Source organism: Zootoca vivipara, chromosome Z2, assembly GCF_965207765.1.
Source record: "Zootoca vivipara chromosome Z2, rZooViv2.hap1.1, whole genome shotgun sequence".
Lineage (NCBI taxonomy): Eukaryota > Metazoa > Chordata > Lepidosauria > Squamata > Lacertidae > Zootoca > Zootoca vivipara.
In genome coordinates this window covers 25,742,122-25,757,383 of record NC_142585.1, presented here as the reverse complement: position 1 = coordinate 25,757,383, position 15,262 = coordinate 25,742,122, and the positions used below count along the sequence as shown (strand labels likewise).

The following is a 15,262-nucleotide window of genomic DNA, read 5'->3' as shown; positions in this document are numbered from 1 at the left end:
CATAACTGCTTATTTCCAGGTCCTCCTGAAAGGAGACCTTTCTTCTGTAGGCATGCTGTTAATGATATTGTGGGAGCTAATACAACAAATAGCTGACAGGTGCGAAACTACCTATAAATTTCAGGTGCTTAGATGGTTGAATGTGGTGCTTTTTATGGCAAGTGAAGCTAAGGATGTAACTCAGGGATGCATCTGCACTTTGGTGCGGGCAGACAAAGGATCCCCTCCTCCCACTGGACAGTTTAATATTTCCCCCTGAGAAATACATACCTCTTCAGTGGAGGATGAGTGAATTGGCTGTGCTGTGGGTTAAACCACTGAGCCTAGGGCTTGCTGATCAGAAGGTTGGCGGCTCGAATCCCCGAGACGGGGTGAGCTCCCGTTGCTTGGTCCCAGCTCCTGCCAACCTAGCAATTCGAAAGCACGTCAAAGTGCAAGTAGATAAATAGGTACCGCTACAGCGGGAAGCTAAACGCCATTTCCATGTGCTGATCTGGTTCACCAGAAGCGGCTTTGTCATGCTGGCCACATGACCTGGAAGCTGTACGCCAGCTACCTCAGCCAGTAACGTGAGATGAGTGCCACAACCCCAGAGTCGGTCACAACTCGGTCAGGGGTCCCTTTACCTTTTATCTCTCATATGTTGTATTTCCCCCCCCAAAAAAAATGGGGCTGTTCCACCTGTTGTTCAAGTATAATTTGCATGTTTTCCCAGCTACTTGCCAAAGAGTCACTTGGGACCACAGTGTACAAATGCAGGCATTTTCATTTGCCCCATTCATTCTTCCCTGGCATGGCTTTGTGGAACGCACCCTGCTCATCAGCTCTTGCTATTAGGAAACTGGGTGTGTTGTTACTGTCTGCCTGTCAGAGCAAGGGTTTCCTACCCCACAAACTTTGCCAATGTCTTAGTGGGGGGGGGGGGAGCTGATGCATTACATAGGGTAAAAGAAATGCCAGTAGCTAAGGGCTGGTTCAAATGCAAACATATTATTCATCAAAGCAGTCTGACTGGCCCAGGGACACAGACACATGGAAGAAGAAGTAAAGCGATCAACTGGCCTCTGGACCATAGCTCACTGGCAGAATACATGCTTTGCATGCAAACAGTCTAAAAATTGATCCCCGGCATCTTGAAGTAGGTCTGGCAAATATTTCCTGCCTAAAAAATTGGAGAGCCATTGCCAGTCAGTATAATCAACTCTCAACCTAAGTGGATTTAACTTGCACAATTTCAACTTTATGCGCTTGGCAGCCAGCCAACTCAAATCACACAAACACACAGAAGGCAGAGAGCTTAAAAGCTCTTTCTGCGCTCTGCCTTGCTTACTGTGCTCCAGAAAACTCTCATGGTCTCTGGAGGCCTTCACAAGATCTTGCAAGATCTCTGATGGCTCTCAACATCTCATGCCAGCTCTGGAAGATAAAACTGCTCATACAGGGGTGGTTCCAAGGAGTTGTTTTGACTATTTACAATTTTGGCTTTACATGCTACCCCAAAGAACATAACCTCCATGCAAGACATGATCCTACTCTATAGACAGGACTGAACCAGATGGACCAATGCTCTGGCTTGTTATTAGATTGCTTCCTACGACTCCCTTTTACGTTTGCTAAATCTTTGGATATACAGGGCCAAACATTGCTTCTTCCTCACATCTTGGTCCTGAAAACATTCGAGCTACTCCATGCAAAGCAGTTTCCTAACATCTGAACTGTATGCCAATAATGGGCACGGCCCTACTTTTATCACAGCAACAGACATATAGGACGACTGTTCTCATCTCCTTACCCTAGTTCTTGAAATTTCCTTACTTCAAGTGACATTCCTGGTACCTTCATCCCTTGACCACAGCTAGACCCTTCCCAGAATAAAGCGTATTTGGGCTGCCTAGATGACAAGACCCCGCGTTCAGCCTCTCTGATGTGGTCCAAAAGAAATCAGAGCAGTACATTTGGCACCAGCTTGGCTGTAGTTATTGCTGGAAGGTGGCATACAAGCCGCCATCAACTGTCTTAGGGATTCCACTCCAGATTTGTATAGGGTTTACTCCTTAGGTTTTTCTTCTCCTGGAGATATCCCACAGGGCAGCAGAGGTTTAGGACCAGAGTTTCCCTTCTCCCAGAAGGGCTATCTTTCCAGGTGGACAAGCCCCATCTGCCCCTCACTTCCCTCCACAGCACATGCAGGAACTGCCTTCTTGACCATTGGTCCCATCTTCTCAATCTGCAGGAGCCTGTATTCATGTGCATGGGAAGTCCCTAACCTGGTTTAGCCAGCCAGTCGAAGCCGTTTGCAGGGTTGGCAGCTGTCATATGCTGACAGCTTTAGGAGTCACAGATGAGAGCTAGGAACATCTGCCTTGAGGGGGGATATGAGAGGAGCGAAGGAAACATGAAACAAGAGAGAAGGAATGATAGTTTACATTTTCATTCTGCCTTTCCTTCAGATCGCTTGAAGCAACTTAAATTTGTTAATCTAGTGATCCAGTCAGAATCAGTGCACACTGGGCCAAATCCTGGTCGGTGCACTGACATTCATTGGATTCAAATCAAGGTTTGATTTTGCCTCTCCTTAAATACCTTTACTGGATTCTTGTCTTCTCCTGGATCCTGCACAAATTTCTTGCTGTGGCCTTTAAAGCTCTCTCTGGCACAGCTGCCCCTATCTTGCTCTTAATATGCCAACATATTCCTGCCTTTGCTCACTCAGTTCTACCACCTTGGCTGCTTGAAGGCCTCTGGCTCCCACAAAAGAGTCCTACTTCCCTTCTATTGTCTGGAACTAACTCCAAAATGTCCCTCTCCCCTTCTCTTTTTTCACTTTAAAATCCCTCTTCCATGAAGTATTTGACACATTTCCCTGTAAACTAAGCCTAGGTTTATGCAATTGTACTAATCACATAGCCTTGTTTTGTTGTCTCTCTCATGATTGATTTCTAGATTATAAGACCTTTGAAACAGGTACTTGTTCTCTCATTCTTTGTGAAGCACCATTGCACATGTGCTCCCAAGAACACAGAATTTAGAGCTAGGAGCAGAGAACTGTAGTTGGAGGAATAAGAGCAGAGAAGGAAGATTGTTTTCTTTTTTATAAAAATTCAGGAGGATTAAAAATATTTCAAAGTAGAGGTGTAGGAGGGAAGGAGAAATAGAAGAGGGAGGGAAGAAAGTATATTGTAGGGTTGGTGACTCCAAGATCTTGTGAACATTCTCTTGGTGAATAGATACTGCAGGATGTAAATTGCAGTTTGTGCAAGTGTGGCACCGAGAGAGCCAGGAAGCTCTTTTGAGATCAAGGTAGCACAGTTGTGCCCAAGAAGAATGCCAAACTTGCATGCAAGAAGAAAAAAAGACTGGATAAAGTGTCTCTCTTTCTCCATAAAAGCCAGAACATTCTGCCACAAGAGCCAGAGGCCAAGATGGAGCTAGGCAGAATTCTCACCAAAGATAGAGAGCAAATTTTGCTCTGTCCACATTGCTGTCCTGCTTGTTTGAGTGAAACTACCCTCCTTTCTTCCATGGAAAACTTAAGGAAGGAGAAAGGGTGCAGGACTACTTTCCAATGGTTGTTTTGTTAAAAATTCTCTGCAAAAGCCCAGATTATGGGCAGATAACCACCTCCCCTTTCCACCATGGACAATTGGGGGGAGATAAGTGGGGGAGTTTTCTTCCTCCCCAACTAAGTTTTTGCAGAAGGAAGCCACAGCGAAGTGCAGGGCATACAGCTTCCCCCAAGTTCTCTGCATATGCTAGAGAAGTTATGGAAGGAGACTACACAATAATGGCCTGGTTTGTAAACCAATGGTCTTACTAAACCTGAAACACCACATATATAGAGAATGCCGGCATATGGCAGTTACCAATTTCATGCAAATGGTGATGGAGGGATTATAGTAGTCAGGAATTGGGTGAATAATGTCTGGTATTAGGCTTGTTCCAGTTCTAAACAATAAATAAATTTCTTCATCTTTTGTTTTGTTCATCTTGTTATTCTTCAGATTTTTATAGTCCTCTTGCAGTCATGCTGATGATTACAGTGTCATTCCTAAGCCTCACCCAGAAAGTCTAAATTGCAGAATAGGCAAATTGAAGGGAATAACAAAATCTTTAGGTTTAGTTGTTCCTCTGTTGAAGCCCTCCAGAAGTTTTAAACTCCAACTGTGTTGCCTGGGGCTTATTGGAGTTGGTAGTACAAAAACACCTGGAGGGCACCTGGTTGAAGGTTCTCAGTTGTGTTATGAATCTCCTCTGCAATACTCACAGGGGCAGGAGTTTAAAGCTGCCACTTTCAGGCAGGGTTTGGTTCAAAATATTTTTCCATCCTTGATACTGCTTTAGGAAAGGATAGATAGATGATAGATAGATAGATAGATAGATAGATAGATAGATAGATAGATAGATAGATAGATGGATTTTCTAGTGAAAATTATAGGAGTAGATGTGATTACTGTATTTCTTTCAGTGTATTTGCTATGAACTGGATTCCTGTTGCAGCAAGCTCAAGAGCTGTGCGTACCTGTAGAACTCTTCCAAAGCTGTCATCGGAAAGAAAAACAGTATCAGAACTGGCTTGCCCCATTGAGTGACTTCAGAGAATTAATTTCTTGTATGAAGTTTCATTATCTGGGCCTGTCAAATTTCCTTTTGATGTAGCTCATTGATGGTAGATGCTGGACATAATTAGGTGTTTTTTAAAAAATCTAGTTACATTTTCTGCATTCATTTATCGTGTTTGAAATCCTTGTGGATAAGAGATCAATGATCTCTTCTTACTGCTGTAGTGGTGGTTGGTCCATTTGAGTCTTTGATCCCACCTTTACTAGACTCAACAAAATTATTTATCAGATCCAATGGGAGGGAATAGATGTCATTGTTACAGCTGCATTTGTGCTGGATGTCTCATTATCTGATGAGGTTTAGATTTGAAGCAGCCTCTAACTTCTAGAGGGGTGGGGGAACCTTTTAGGATGATCCACTCCCTGAGAATTATGGATTTCAATGTTCTCCTGGTGTCTCCTTGAGATTTTTCTGGCTAATATGATTAACTGCCCAATTAATGCCCTGGTTGATCTCTAGAATTTGGAAGTAACATAGGCTGTCAACATAATTGCAACCATACGTCCTCTCCTGTCTTGTAGAGTTGGACCATCTCCTTGGTTTTCTGAGGAGTGGGTTCAGTGAAATGAGAAGGATGATGACTAGAGCATAAGTGACGAAAGACTTGGGCCAAATCCGACCATACACAGGTAAGAGCCTATTCTGTGACTGTGTTGGTGGCAAAAAAAAAAATCTTAACAATATCCACTCCTTATGTAGATGCCATAGTTATAGCAGAATAGTTTCCATGACTCTAGGACTCTGCCTACTCTGTTTCCTATACATACTTTTCAGTTTCTAAAATCTGATACATGGACAAGATTATGGAAGAGTTGAGACCCACCATGTATACTTTTGACCTGTCCTCATCTTGTCTTTTTAAATCTGCCAGGACAAGGTTTGGAGTGTAGGTCACTGAGATGATAAATGCCTCATTCAGGGAGAACAAAGTTCCAAACAACACTTAAGATGGTTGAAGTTAATTCCTTTCTACAAAAGCCATCGTTCGAATCATCCAATTTGAACGACCATTGCCTTGTCTTGGATCACAATGTGTAGATGTACATTTTACCAATACCATCTGGTAGGCCAGCAGTGTCTTTCCTGGAAATGTTAGACCTAGGCTCAGTCATTGATACTCAAATCATGTTTTTAGGTTGGGTTACTGTAATTCATTATACATGGGATTGTCCTTGAAGATGGCTCAGAAACTTCAATTGTTGTAAAATACGATCACCAGGGTACTGTCTAGGGCCAAGTCCTTTACCAGCTGAATGTTTGCTAATTTATTTCCAGACTCAGAAAATGATCTGGGACCATGGCACCTTAGAAATTAGAATGCCAATCTACTTCAGCTATCAGATGTGGGTACAAAAGAGAGGTTTTTTCCCCTGTTTTTGGCACCCGGGATGTGAAGTAGTATCCCAAGAGAGTTATAACAAGTCCCTTGACTGCCCATCATTTGGCAGGCTTTGGAAATAGTCTGGGACATTATCAGAACAAGACTTCATTTAGACTGCTTTTACCCTACCACTGCTTTCAAATCTTTATTGTACTCAGTTGTTTTATGCTATTTGCATTATTTGTTATGCTGTTTTTATTGGCTTTTGCATTCTTTAAATTCCAATATAGAAAGATAGCTGTCAAGGGTTTGAGAATCAAGGGAATTTGGCCTCTCGATTCCAATATGCTGCCTGCCCCCAGATCATAGTTCAAGCCTGATCCAAAGTCCAGGTCGGTGGCTGTCTGTGTTGAAGGCAGAAGTTACGCTCAGCCCCAGGGTAAACCAACCCTCAAAGGAAGTAAGCTGCCCCCACTTGTTTGATTCACCCAGTTTGAGTCAGGAGATTCTCAAGTTGCATACCAGATGTCCCTAAGATTCCAAGGAGCAAGAGCGAAAAGTACCACTATCTGCTTCCTGAAGCCTCAGGCAAAGTCAGCCAAATGCATAGTAGCAGAATGTGACCAAAGTGATCCAAGACACTGATTTTCGAACCAAAGCCCTACCTAAATAACCATGCCTAATGAACTTTGTTACTGAATAGGAATAAAGGGTTTAGGAAACACACGCACAAATAACAAAACCTTGCCTAAACTAGATACATTACAAACACTCATTGTCCCCTCAAAGAGGTGTGGCTCAAGGTTTAAGTCAGAAAGTTCAGAACCAAGATAGGGGACAAAGGAGTAATGTTAAGGAAATGTCTCGTGCCCTCTAGCATAGTAACCTGCTTCTCAGCTGGAACTTTCCAAAACTCTTTGATGAACTCATGACAGCACAGTTGAATAATGTTTGCCCAATTAATGGACTGGTCACTTTCGGCCTTGAGACGCTGGTACCAGATAGCACAGGTGCAATAAATTTTGCAACTGCTAGCAGTTTGCTAAAAGAGAGAAAACTGCTTTCTCATAATTCCAGATCTTACTTCAAAAGTCTAAGCTTCTTGCTCAACTGAAGTTTTAAGAACTGAACCAAAGTTTGGGCACAGAACTGGTACAACATCTCAATATCTTGACAGTAGCAGATGGGATCTTGTCCTTTCCTATACTGTTGCCAGTTTCCATGAGATGGTCTGCCTAGATACCTGGAACCCATTCTTAGTTAGGCTACCAATAAAGTGGTGGTTATCATCTCTGGACCCAGTTGTCAACTTAGTCGATCAGTTCCCAGTCCTGTGCAATTCCTATCTTTTGTCTTGTTTTGAAAGCCTTCAAGACAAAAGATTCCACTGTGTCCCAAGGCACCTAATTCCAAAGTCGAAATGCTATTATATTTCAAAACGGTTATTCTCGCGTTTTATGGCTTAAATCCATTGTTTCTTATCCTATGGGGGGAGCAGAGGGGGTGAATTCTTCTGCATTCTCCGAGAATATGATATGCGAAAATTGTGATTGAAATGTAGCGGTTTCTCCCGGTCGTTCTCCACAGAATCCAGAGCAACAGGTGTGTGTTCCAATCAATGTTTGATAAAATATTTCTATATTTTCCATGTGTGTCTGATAGAAAGTGGTGGTGAAAGCTTCACAGGAAAATGTATAAACATCTGGTGGTTTCACACATAGTGCCAAGCCATTGCGCCTCAGTGCTACAGATTGTGTTTCCAAATCACAATCATTCTGCGGTTCTGGATACTTCTGATCTTCCCATTTCACATGGGGCCATTTCTGTTGTAGGTAGTGCTTAGCTAATTGTCCTGCAGACTTACAGTTTGCCCTTCTGTTTAGGGAAGGTCTATAAGTAAGAGATTAGCTTCTTACTGGCTCCCAGTCCACATGTCATTCCCTTAAAAAATGCTTAAAGAAATTCTAGCCTACTGTCTCCAATGCATTTGCCACCACTGCATAAATCATTCAAAAATCTTTCCATGGAAGCCACCAATATTACTTCAGAAAGGGCTCATAATCGTAATCCATATTTGTGAGCAGGAGATGTTTATTTATTTCATGCTCACCTTTAGCTGTGCCTTCCATCTTGATTTTTCACATGGCATTAGTGTTTATATACTGATTTCCAGAAAAATCCTCGATTACAGCCCCTCTGTATTATGTCAACCTTCCATCTTGTGTATTGGTATAGCACTGTTATCCAACCCTGGTTACAAATAACTGGGGCATATAATAAAGTAAATCCACAGTAACCTCAATCTGATCAGGAGGTTGCTTTTGAAACATGCTTATCCTTTCACTAAAACAATTCTCAGGATTGCTAACAACTGCAATTAAATAGCACAGTAGTGATCCCTTCAGGAAATGCTAGATGCTAATCTAAAAACCATTAAAAACATGGGAGTGCAAACAATTTAACCTGGCATCTAAAATATGCCCAATTTGGCACTAAGTGAAAGGGAGGATTCCATAGCTAAGATGCCACAACCAACAAATTCTGCCCCTGGTAGCCAACCTCCCCATCTCAGAAGGCACCCAGAACCCAGGCTTTCATGATTATTTTAGTAAACAGGAAGGAATAAGTAGTCTTGGTCCCACAAGACTTAGAAAGCTGAAAGGACTCACAGGTCATGTTTTGACATAATGCTAAACCATAACTTTAGTTCTTGGTCAGGGAATGGGAACCTACGACCCTCCAGGTGTTGCTCGACTCAAGCTCCCATCAGCCTCAACAAACATGGTATTTGTAACCACCTGGGAGGAAATGGATGTAGGTTTGTCAGGCAGGGAGTGTATGTGAAGATCTGCAACATCCATCTGCATCCCAAGTGGTTTCTTCTACTCCTCTTCAACCATCCAAGTGTCAGCTCTTGGACTCTTCTACCTTTCCAGGCAAGCTAAGGTATCCAAGCACAGTGGCATGTCTTTAGCACAATTGTATCCTTGGATGGGTTGGTATGATTATTTTTTCCTAGGGGCTGTGAATATATAATGGGGAAACTGTGGAGATCCCATTGATGACTAGCTCCTCCTGTGAAGTTCTGATTAGGTATCTAATAAACTGGATCATAAATCAGTTTTAAATTGAATCCTTCATCAGTCTTGGAATTAGTTAGTTTGCATCGTCACACCTGACTCTCCTGTTAAACCTGGTTGGTTAGCCTGCCTGTCTTTTGCCTCTCCATGGCAAGTTTCCCAGAGGTGCTGTAAGTCATTTGCACTAGTCTTTTCTTATTCTTAAATGAATTTGTATTGGGAAGTTCAGTGTATATTAGTGTACTATAAGTTAGAGTTCTCAAGGGTTATGAACACAAATGCTACTTCTCCCATGAGGATGTGAAAGTGAGAATAATAGCGGTTTTGTATTGCATTCTGAAAAATATCTGACTCTGCTAACTGTGTAGGCCTCCTTGAGCCTCAGTATTCCAGTGCACAGGTCTAAGCAGGCATGGGGAAGACTTCTGTTGTGTGTAATTTTTATGAAAATACGGCTTTTGACGCCCAGCCAATTACACCCAGTAATCTCAGTTTGACATAACTATTACTTCCACATGAAGACTACTCTAAACAAGGGAATACAAATAATTATATAACAGGGTTCAGTGTGACTTTCTTGAGACTGTGGGATCGACTTTTACGCTTATCTTCTCTGAAGCAGCTGTAAAAAAATATTGCAAGTCTCTTGTGTCACCCCATCGAAGTCTTAGCTTGTATCAGTTCTATAGTTTTCTGTTTGGGGGCTTATGATTGCGTAAGCATTTAGATATCTCTCAAGCCACTTTGAATAAGTGAGATGCTTTGCCATGAAAAGGACTCAGAGGGCACCTTTCAGAGCCTTTAATTATTCAGCTATTTGATCCGTTGAACTTCACTAAGCTGGTTGGCCATTTGTTAAAATGGAGTTAGTCCTATTGATTTTGGTAAGTCTCTGCTATAATATAAAATAACTGCTTCACCTGGACATGGACAGTCATTTCAGCAGATGTATCCTATGTTGAGTATAGCAAGAACACTCCATCACTTTTGACAATTGAGTGGGAGCAGATGTGCTCACATAGGAGACAGTAGGACGAAACTTCTGGCTTCAGTAGGAGATGCTGATGGAGTCATTCATATTCCATAGCATCCTAAGTGAAGGATATGCTTCTCATTCAAGAGAGGCTAAATGTGTCTTTAAAAAAATACCCTGGAAGAGCAAACAAGGTCAAGACTTGGGGTGACCTTTTTTTAAAAGTGCAGAATTGACTCTTTGAGATTTATGTTTCTAACTATCTATTTTCATTTTTCTTTTTTAAAATGTCTTAATAATGTTGTCCATTTCTTTCAGGTGGGTGTACATGGTATTAGAATAGAATTCATCAATGAAAAAGGATCAAAACGCACCGCCACCTACTTACCGGAGGTTGCAAAGGAGCAAGGTCATTGTTGCACTTTATCTCATATGCTCTGGTGAAGAATTTAAACATACCTAGGAACTTAAAATGCAATATTTGACCTTGCGCTGATGTCAGATGATGGAGCGATACTTTTAATTGTAAGGGATGACTCTTCTTTAAATGCCACTTATGTATCAATAGAAAATAAAGGATTGTGTCCAACTAAGTCACACTCAGAGTAGACCCACTGAAACAAATAGACCAGTTAGCCACATCAATTGATTTCAGTGGGCCTATAACTTACTTGCATACAACCCTAAGTCCCTTTATTGGGAATCCTTCCATACATTGCAGCAAGCTAGCAATGTGCTAAAGTAAGGTAGCTGAGTATCAAGATCAGTTGCATACCAAATAGGAAACGTAGAGCAAAGTCCACAGGGTCTCTGTGACAAAAAGCTGTTCTTTGGTGCACGGGGCTATCAGCAGCAGCATGGGGAAACTATTTTATGGGGAAAGTGATGAGACAGTTATTCATAATTGCTATAATGTTCCTCTTGTCTGGCAGTCATTGTTGGTACTTCATCTGCATGTACTTCGACTTGCTGCTGTTTGGAGGAGACTCCTGCCTCCATTTTTCTTTGAGATGTTTCGTACGTTATGGTTTTTGAAATGCGCTTCTAAAAATACGATGTGTGAGTGAACATTATTGGAAAAATGCAAGTCAGAGTGCCAGAATTGAGTGGCTTCAACCTGTCAAGTGCATAGCGGGTTACATACAGGCTTGGGTGTTGCTGTCACAGGATGTGGGGAGTAGGCATAAGGCCATGAGTCAATGATACAAGAAACCACATTGTGATACAAAAAGACTATGTGACACAGAGCCTCAAATTCCTGTATTAAATTGAAAGCTGCCATTGGCCAGGATCACCTATCAACATAGAGCGGGTGATGCTCTGTCCCTTGGCACCTCTTTGGCTAAAAACCCAACATGGTTTGCAGCAAAAGTTAAGAGTAAAAATTGGTTTGATTTTGGGCTATAAGTAGGACTGCGCTTGTATATGACTCTGGCCCTCTTCTTATCACAATGAAAACCATGCACTAGTTAGGACTCCCATCTAAGTCCACAGTCTGAAGCAGCCTGTCAGCAGCCCTGTCCCATGCCATGCTATAGCAAAGGCACTGAGCTGTCAACTTAATAGTTTGGGAAAGTTTGGTGAACTTTGTCATTATATGAAATAAAGCAGCTAATGTATACTTGCCAAAGGTTTTCTCAGCATTATTACCTTTATTGCATTGGTTGCACATTTTCTGCATCTCTCTACACGAGTTTCGAGTTTTTAAAGGCATCTCATTGGGTTGTGTCCTATGTTAGTCATACTCAGACCTGACCCATTGAAATGAATGAATGAGGCTAACTTAAACCCTTTAATTTCAGTGGCTTGACTTGTGAGTAGACCTTTAGTTAGGTATAATCACTTGTGTGGACTGGGAAGAGATCATTTTTTCAAAACAAAAAAACAAAAAACCTGCATTGAAATGCTTGGGATAATTGTTCATCCTGCATCTTTATACACCTGTATCTTCTAAGAAGCTGTAAAGGTCTCTGGAGATAACAGGCTCTCTAGATTTACAAAGCAAAGGAAACCAAGGGCAGGGGGTGGGAGAGTGGGAATGTTCTCTGAAACACAGTGATGGTTGGCACAGTCCACCAAGTACCACAGTCACCATTAAAATGGGCAAAGGTTGATCAACAGTTGTACGTGGTTAGATTGTTCTTCGTTAAATAACATTGTTATTTTGTGCATTGCTATGACACAGCATCTTTGATAAAATGTAAGTTGTGCATTTGCTGATCACCATTTTGTACTGAGATGTAACATAGGGTTCATCTTAAGGAACTATGAAGTAGGCTACTTCGAAGCCATGGTTATTATCAGTTGCCCACATGTAATATAAGCATGAAATAGGAACATAGTTCTGATTTTGATTTTGATTTTTTTTTAACAAAATGTTTAACCTGTTCTTCCTCCAGGGATCTCAGGGTGATACGCATAGTCCCCTCCCTCTATTTATCGTCAGCAAAAACTCTGTCTCAGAAGGGTAGACAGTAACTTAGGATCACCCAATAAACTTCAGAATTGGCTGAGGTTGTGAACCTGGGTCTTCATGTAGTCCAGCACTCTAGCTTGTGGGTGGAGCTCCAGGGGACCTCCAGATAGCTGTTGGACTATAGCTCCCATCATCCTCTCACCATTTGGCCAGGCTGGCTGCGGCTGATGGGAGTTGGAATCGCAACAACATCTCAGAGGGTTCCCTAGCCTTGCCCTGTTTTGATGCTGCAGTTTGAGAGTGTGTGTGTCTCTTGTGGGGCCAAGATTTAACCAACATACAGTATTACCATTAGAAACTTCAATTCCAAATGACTTCATGTAGTTTTTTAGTGCCAACATGGCAGCAAATTTCTTGTTTGCTTATTACATACATATTTAAAACAAGTTACAGGTAGGTAGCCATGTTGGCCTGATGTAGTCGAAACAAAAAATAAAAAACATTCCTTCCAGTAGCACCTTAGAGACCAACTAAGTTTGTCATAGGTATGAGCTTTCGTGTGCATGCATAAGCTCATACCTATGACAAACTTAGTTGGTCTCTAAGGTACTACTGGAAGGAATTTTTTATATATTTATAACAGTTATATGAAGCTGCTCTTCCATATAAAACATCACAAGTCATTATACAAACTAAAAGTATCAAATGTTTTTTTAAAAAATGAGCTCTAGAAAGCAGAACTGTGTGTGCCTTCTGACTGCCCAACCTTCTTCACAGGAAGAAATAGGTCAGATTTCTTCTTGCAAGGGCATTTTTCTAGGAGAGAGAGTTTGCATGCTGCATGGTTCGACCTGGCCTTGGGGTCTACACAGTGTCTTCACTAGTTATGCCTTGCAATTTGGCTTTTGGTTTCTGTGTTCTAATAGTATTTTCCTCCCCTGATGATTCTTAACAGGATGGGACCATATTCAGACCATAGATTCCTTACTGAGAAAAGGAGGCTACAAGGCTCCAATTACAAATGATTTCAGGAAAACAATAAAACTGACCAGGTAGGAGTCCATTTTTCTCTATGCTTACAATCTGCATTTCATGGGCATGCCGGTTTTATTATTGGCAAAAAGTGAGCTGTTTCCTGCAGCATCTCTCCTGATAATGGCAGCAAAGATCTAATAATGACCCTTAATAGAATATTCTCCCCTTTCTTCTGCATCTGGATCTAATGGATTCTAGGAGTCTGGGCATATTAGGGTATTAGAGCTTTGCAAAGAGGAATTGATTATGATGATGAACAGATTGGAGAATGAGAGAGCAGCAGTCCTGAAGCTCTTCATTTAGAGGCTGAGGCAGTTGCTTTCAGGCTCTTAGTCCAAAGCAAATGTGACATTAAATGTATGACTGTATTAGTTGCAGGATTGAGGCTATGGGCAGAGGGGGCTTAACCCTTTCTCCCTGTGCTGCACCCCTGCTGAAAATCCCCAGCTGCTTTTGTTAACTGGGAAATGTTTGTTTGTTTGTTTGTTTGTTTGTTTAGGAAAGTATTTGTATACCACCATTTCATGCAATACAACATGGAAGTGCACAGCAGCATCCTATATAATAATGTCCAAGTTGTCCCTGCGTCCAAGCTGTCCCGTGTGTCCCTGGGGTACTGCGCATGTGCCCCAGGGATACAGGGATTGGACAGCAGAGACTGCGCGCGCGCACTCTCCCCCCCCCTCTGCCTCCTCCAACCGCCGCTCCCGCCGGACACTGCCTCACTGCAGGGCACGTCAGGGAAGCGAGGGTGGAGGCCGGCGAAGGCCTCCTCACAACCCTCCCTGGCCCGTGAGAGGAGCGGCGGTTGGAGGAGGGGGGGGGAGAGAGTGCACGCGTCCTTCCTGTCGGCGGCTGGGGGAGAGGAAGGAAGGAGGAGAAAGCGCTCCTCCGTTCCTGTCCCCCTGCCGCCGACAGCAAGGACGGGTCCCAGGGTTCGGAGAAGCGCTGCACAAGCGCTTCTCCGAACCCCAGAATTTTCTAGAGCCCGTTATTGAACGGGCTGCAATACACTAGTATACCATAAAATGTAAAACACCACAAAACAGTATACAATTACTAAAAGGACTGATGATTAAAAATAGACAAATACAGTGATTAAAAGTAGGCACATTGAATAAGTTCATGCATTTAACATCAAAAGCTTTGGCCCTCAGATCAGCGCACTGTGTCACTGTGTTCAGCTTTTGTGCTGAACAGATCTAGGATCAGTTTTGAGCCCTTGAAAGCTATCATTGGACTTGGCCATTGTTCTGGGCTCTTAGTTTTAGCAATTTCTTGCAGAGCAGCTTCCCTCATAGCTCTGTATTGGCACTTGGGTCAGCTTACAGCTTATGATCTATGCAAGAGCCTGTGACGATCCAGAACTGGCTGCAGCTGATATTCCACCATGCCTCATTCTAACTCAGGCTCAGGAGAGTTGAGAGTCAAACATCTGGGTGGCCACAGGTGCCATGTCCCTGATATTTGTAAATTTGATGGAGAGGTATGGTCCTTTTAACTAGGCACTACTTCCCCGGTCCTGTACACATTGCCGAATGGGTGGACTTAATTAGACCCAGATTGCAGCAGCTTCAGTTTCAAGCCAGTTTAGCTTTTAAGGGAAACTTTAAACACAGCAGAACGATTCTGCCTTTTTTTCTCTTTAATGGCTAAATGTTTGCCGATCCATTCTGTTTGTGTAACTAAAGATCAAACTACCTTTAAAAGCAATTCTAGAACTATTCCAGATAAGTGTGTGTTGCTGATCATGGGCCAGATCCTGTTTTGGCAGCCACAGCAATATGCACATGCATCCTTAGTAGAACTTCTGGTTT

The 15,262-nt window shown here is 42.4% G+C and overlaps 1 protein-coding gene across 2 annotated transcripts in view; it reads left to right on the top strand.

Annotated features, from left to right (window-relative positions):
• AMMECR1 (AMMECR nuclear protein 1) overlaps positions 1–15,262 on the top strand; it is a 99,528-nt gene that overhangs the window by 78,801 nt on the left and 5,465 nt on the right. The window contains exons 4-5 of one of the 2 annotated variants that reach the window (XR_009557029.2): positions 10,313–10,519; positions 13,366–13,462. Coding sequence is in view for 1 of the 2 variants with exons in the window: in XM_035113674.3 (XP_034969565.3) it covers positions 10,313–10,403; positions 13,366–13,462 (188 nt within the window). In the remaining variant the exon portion in view is untranslated. The remainder of the gene's footprint in view (positions 1–10,312; positions 10,520–13,365; positions 13,463–15,262) is intronic. The other variant, XM_035113674.3, reaches the window with a different exon arrangement.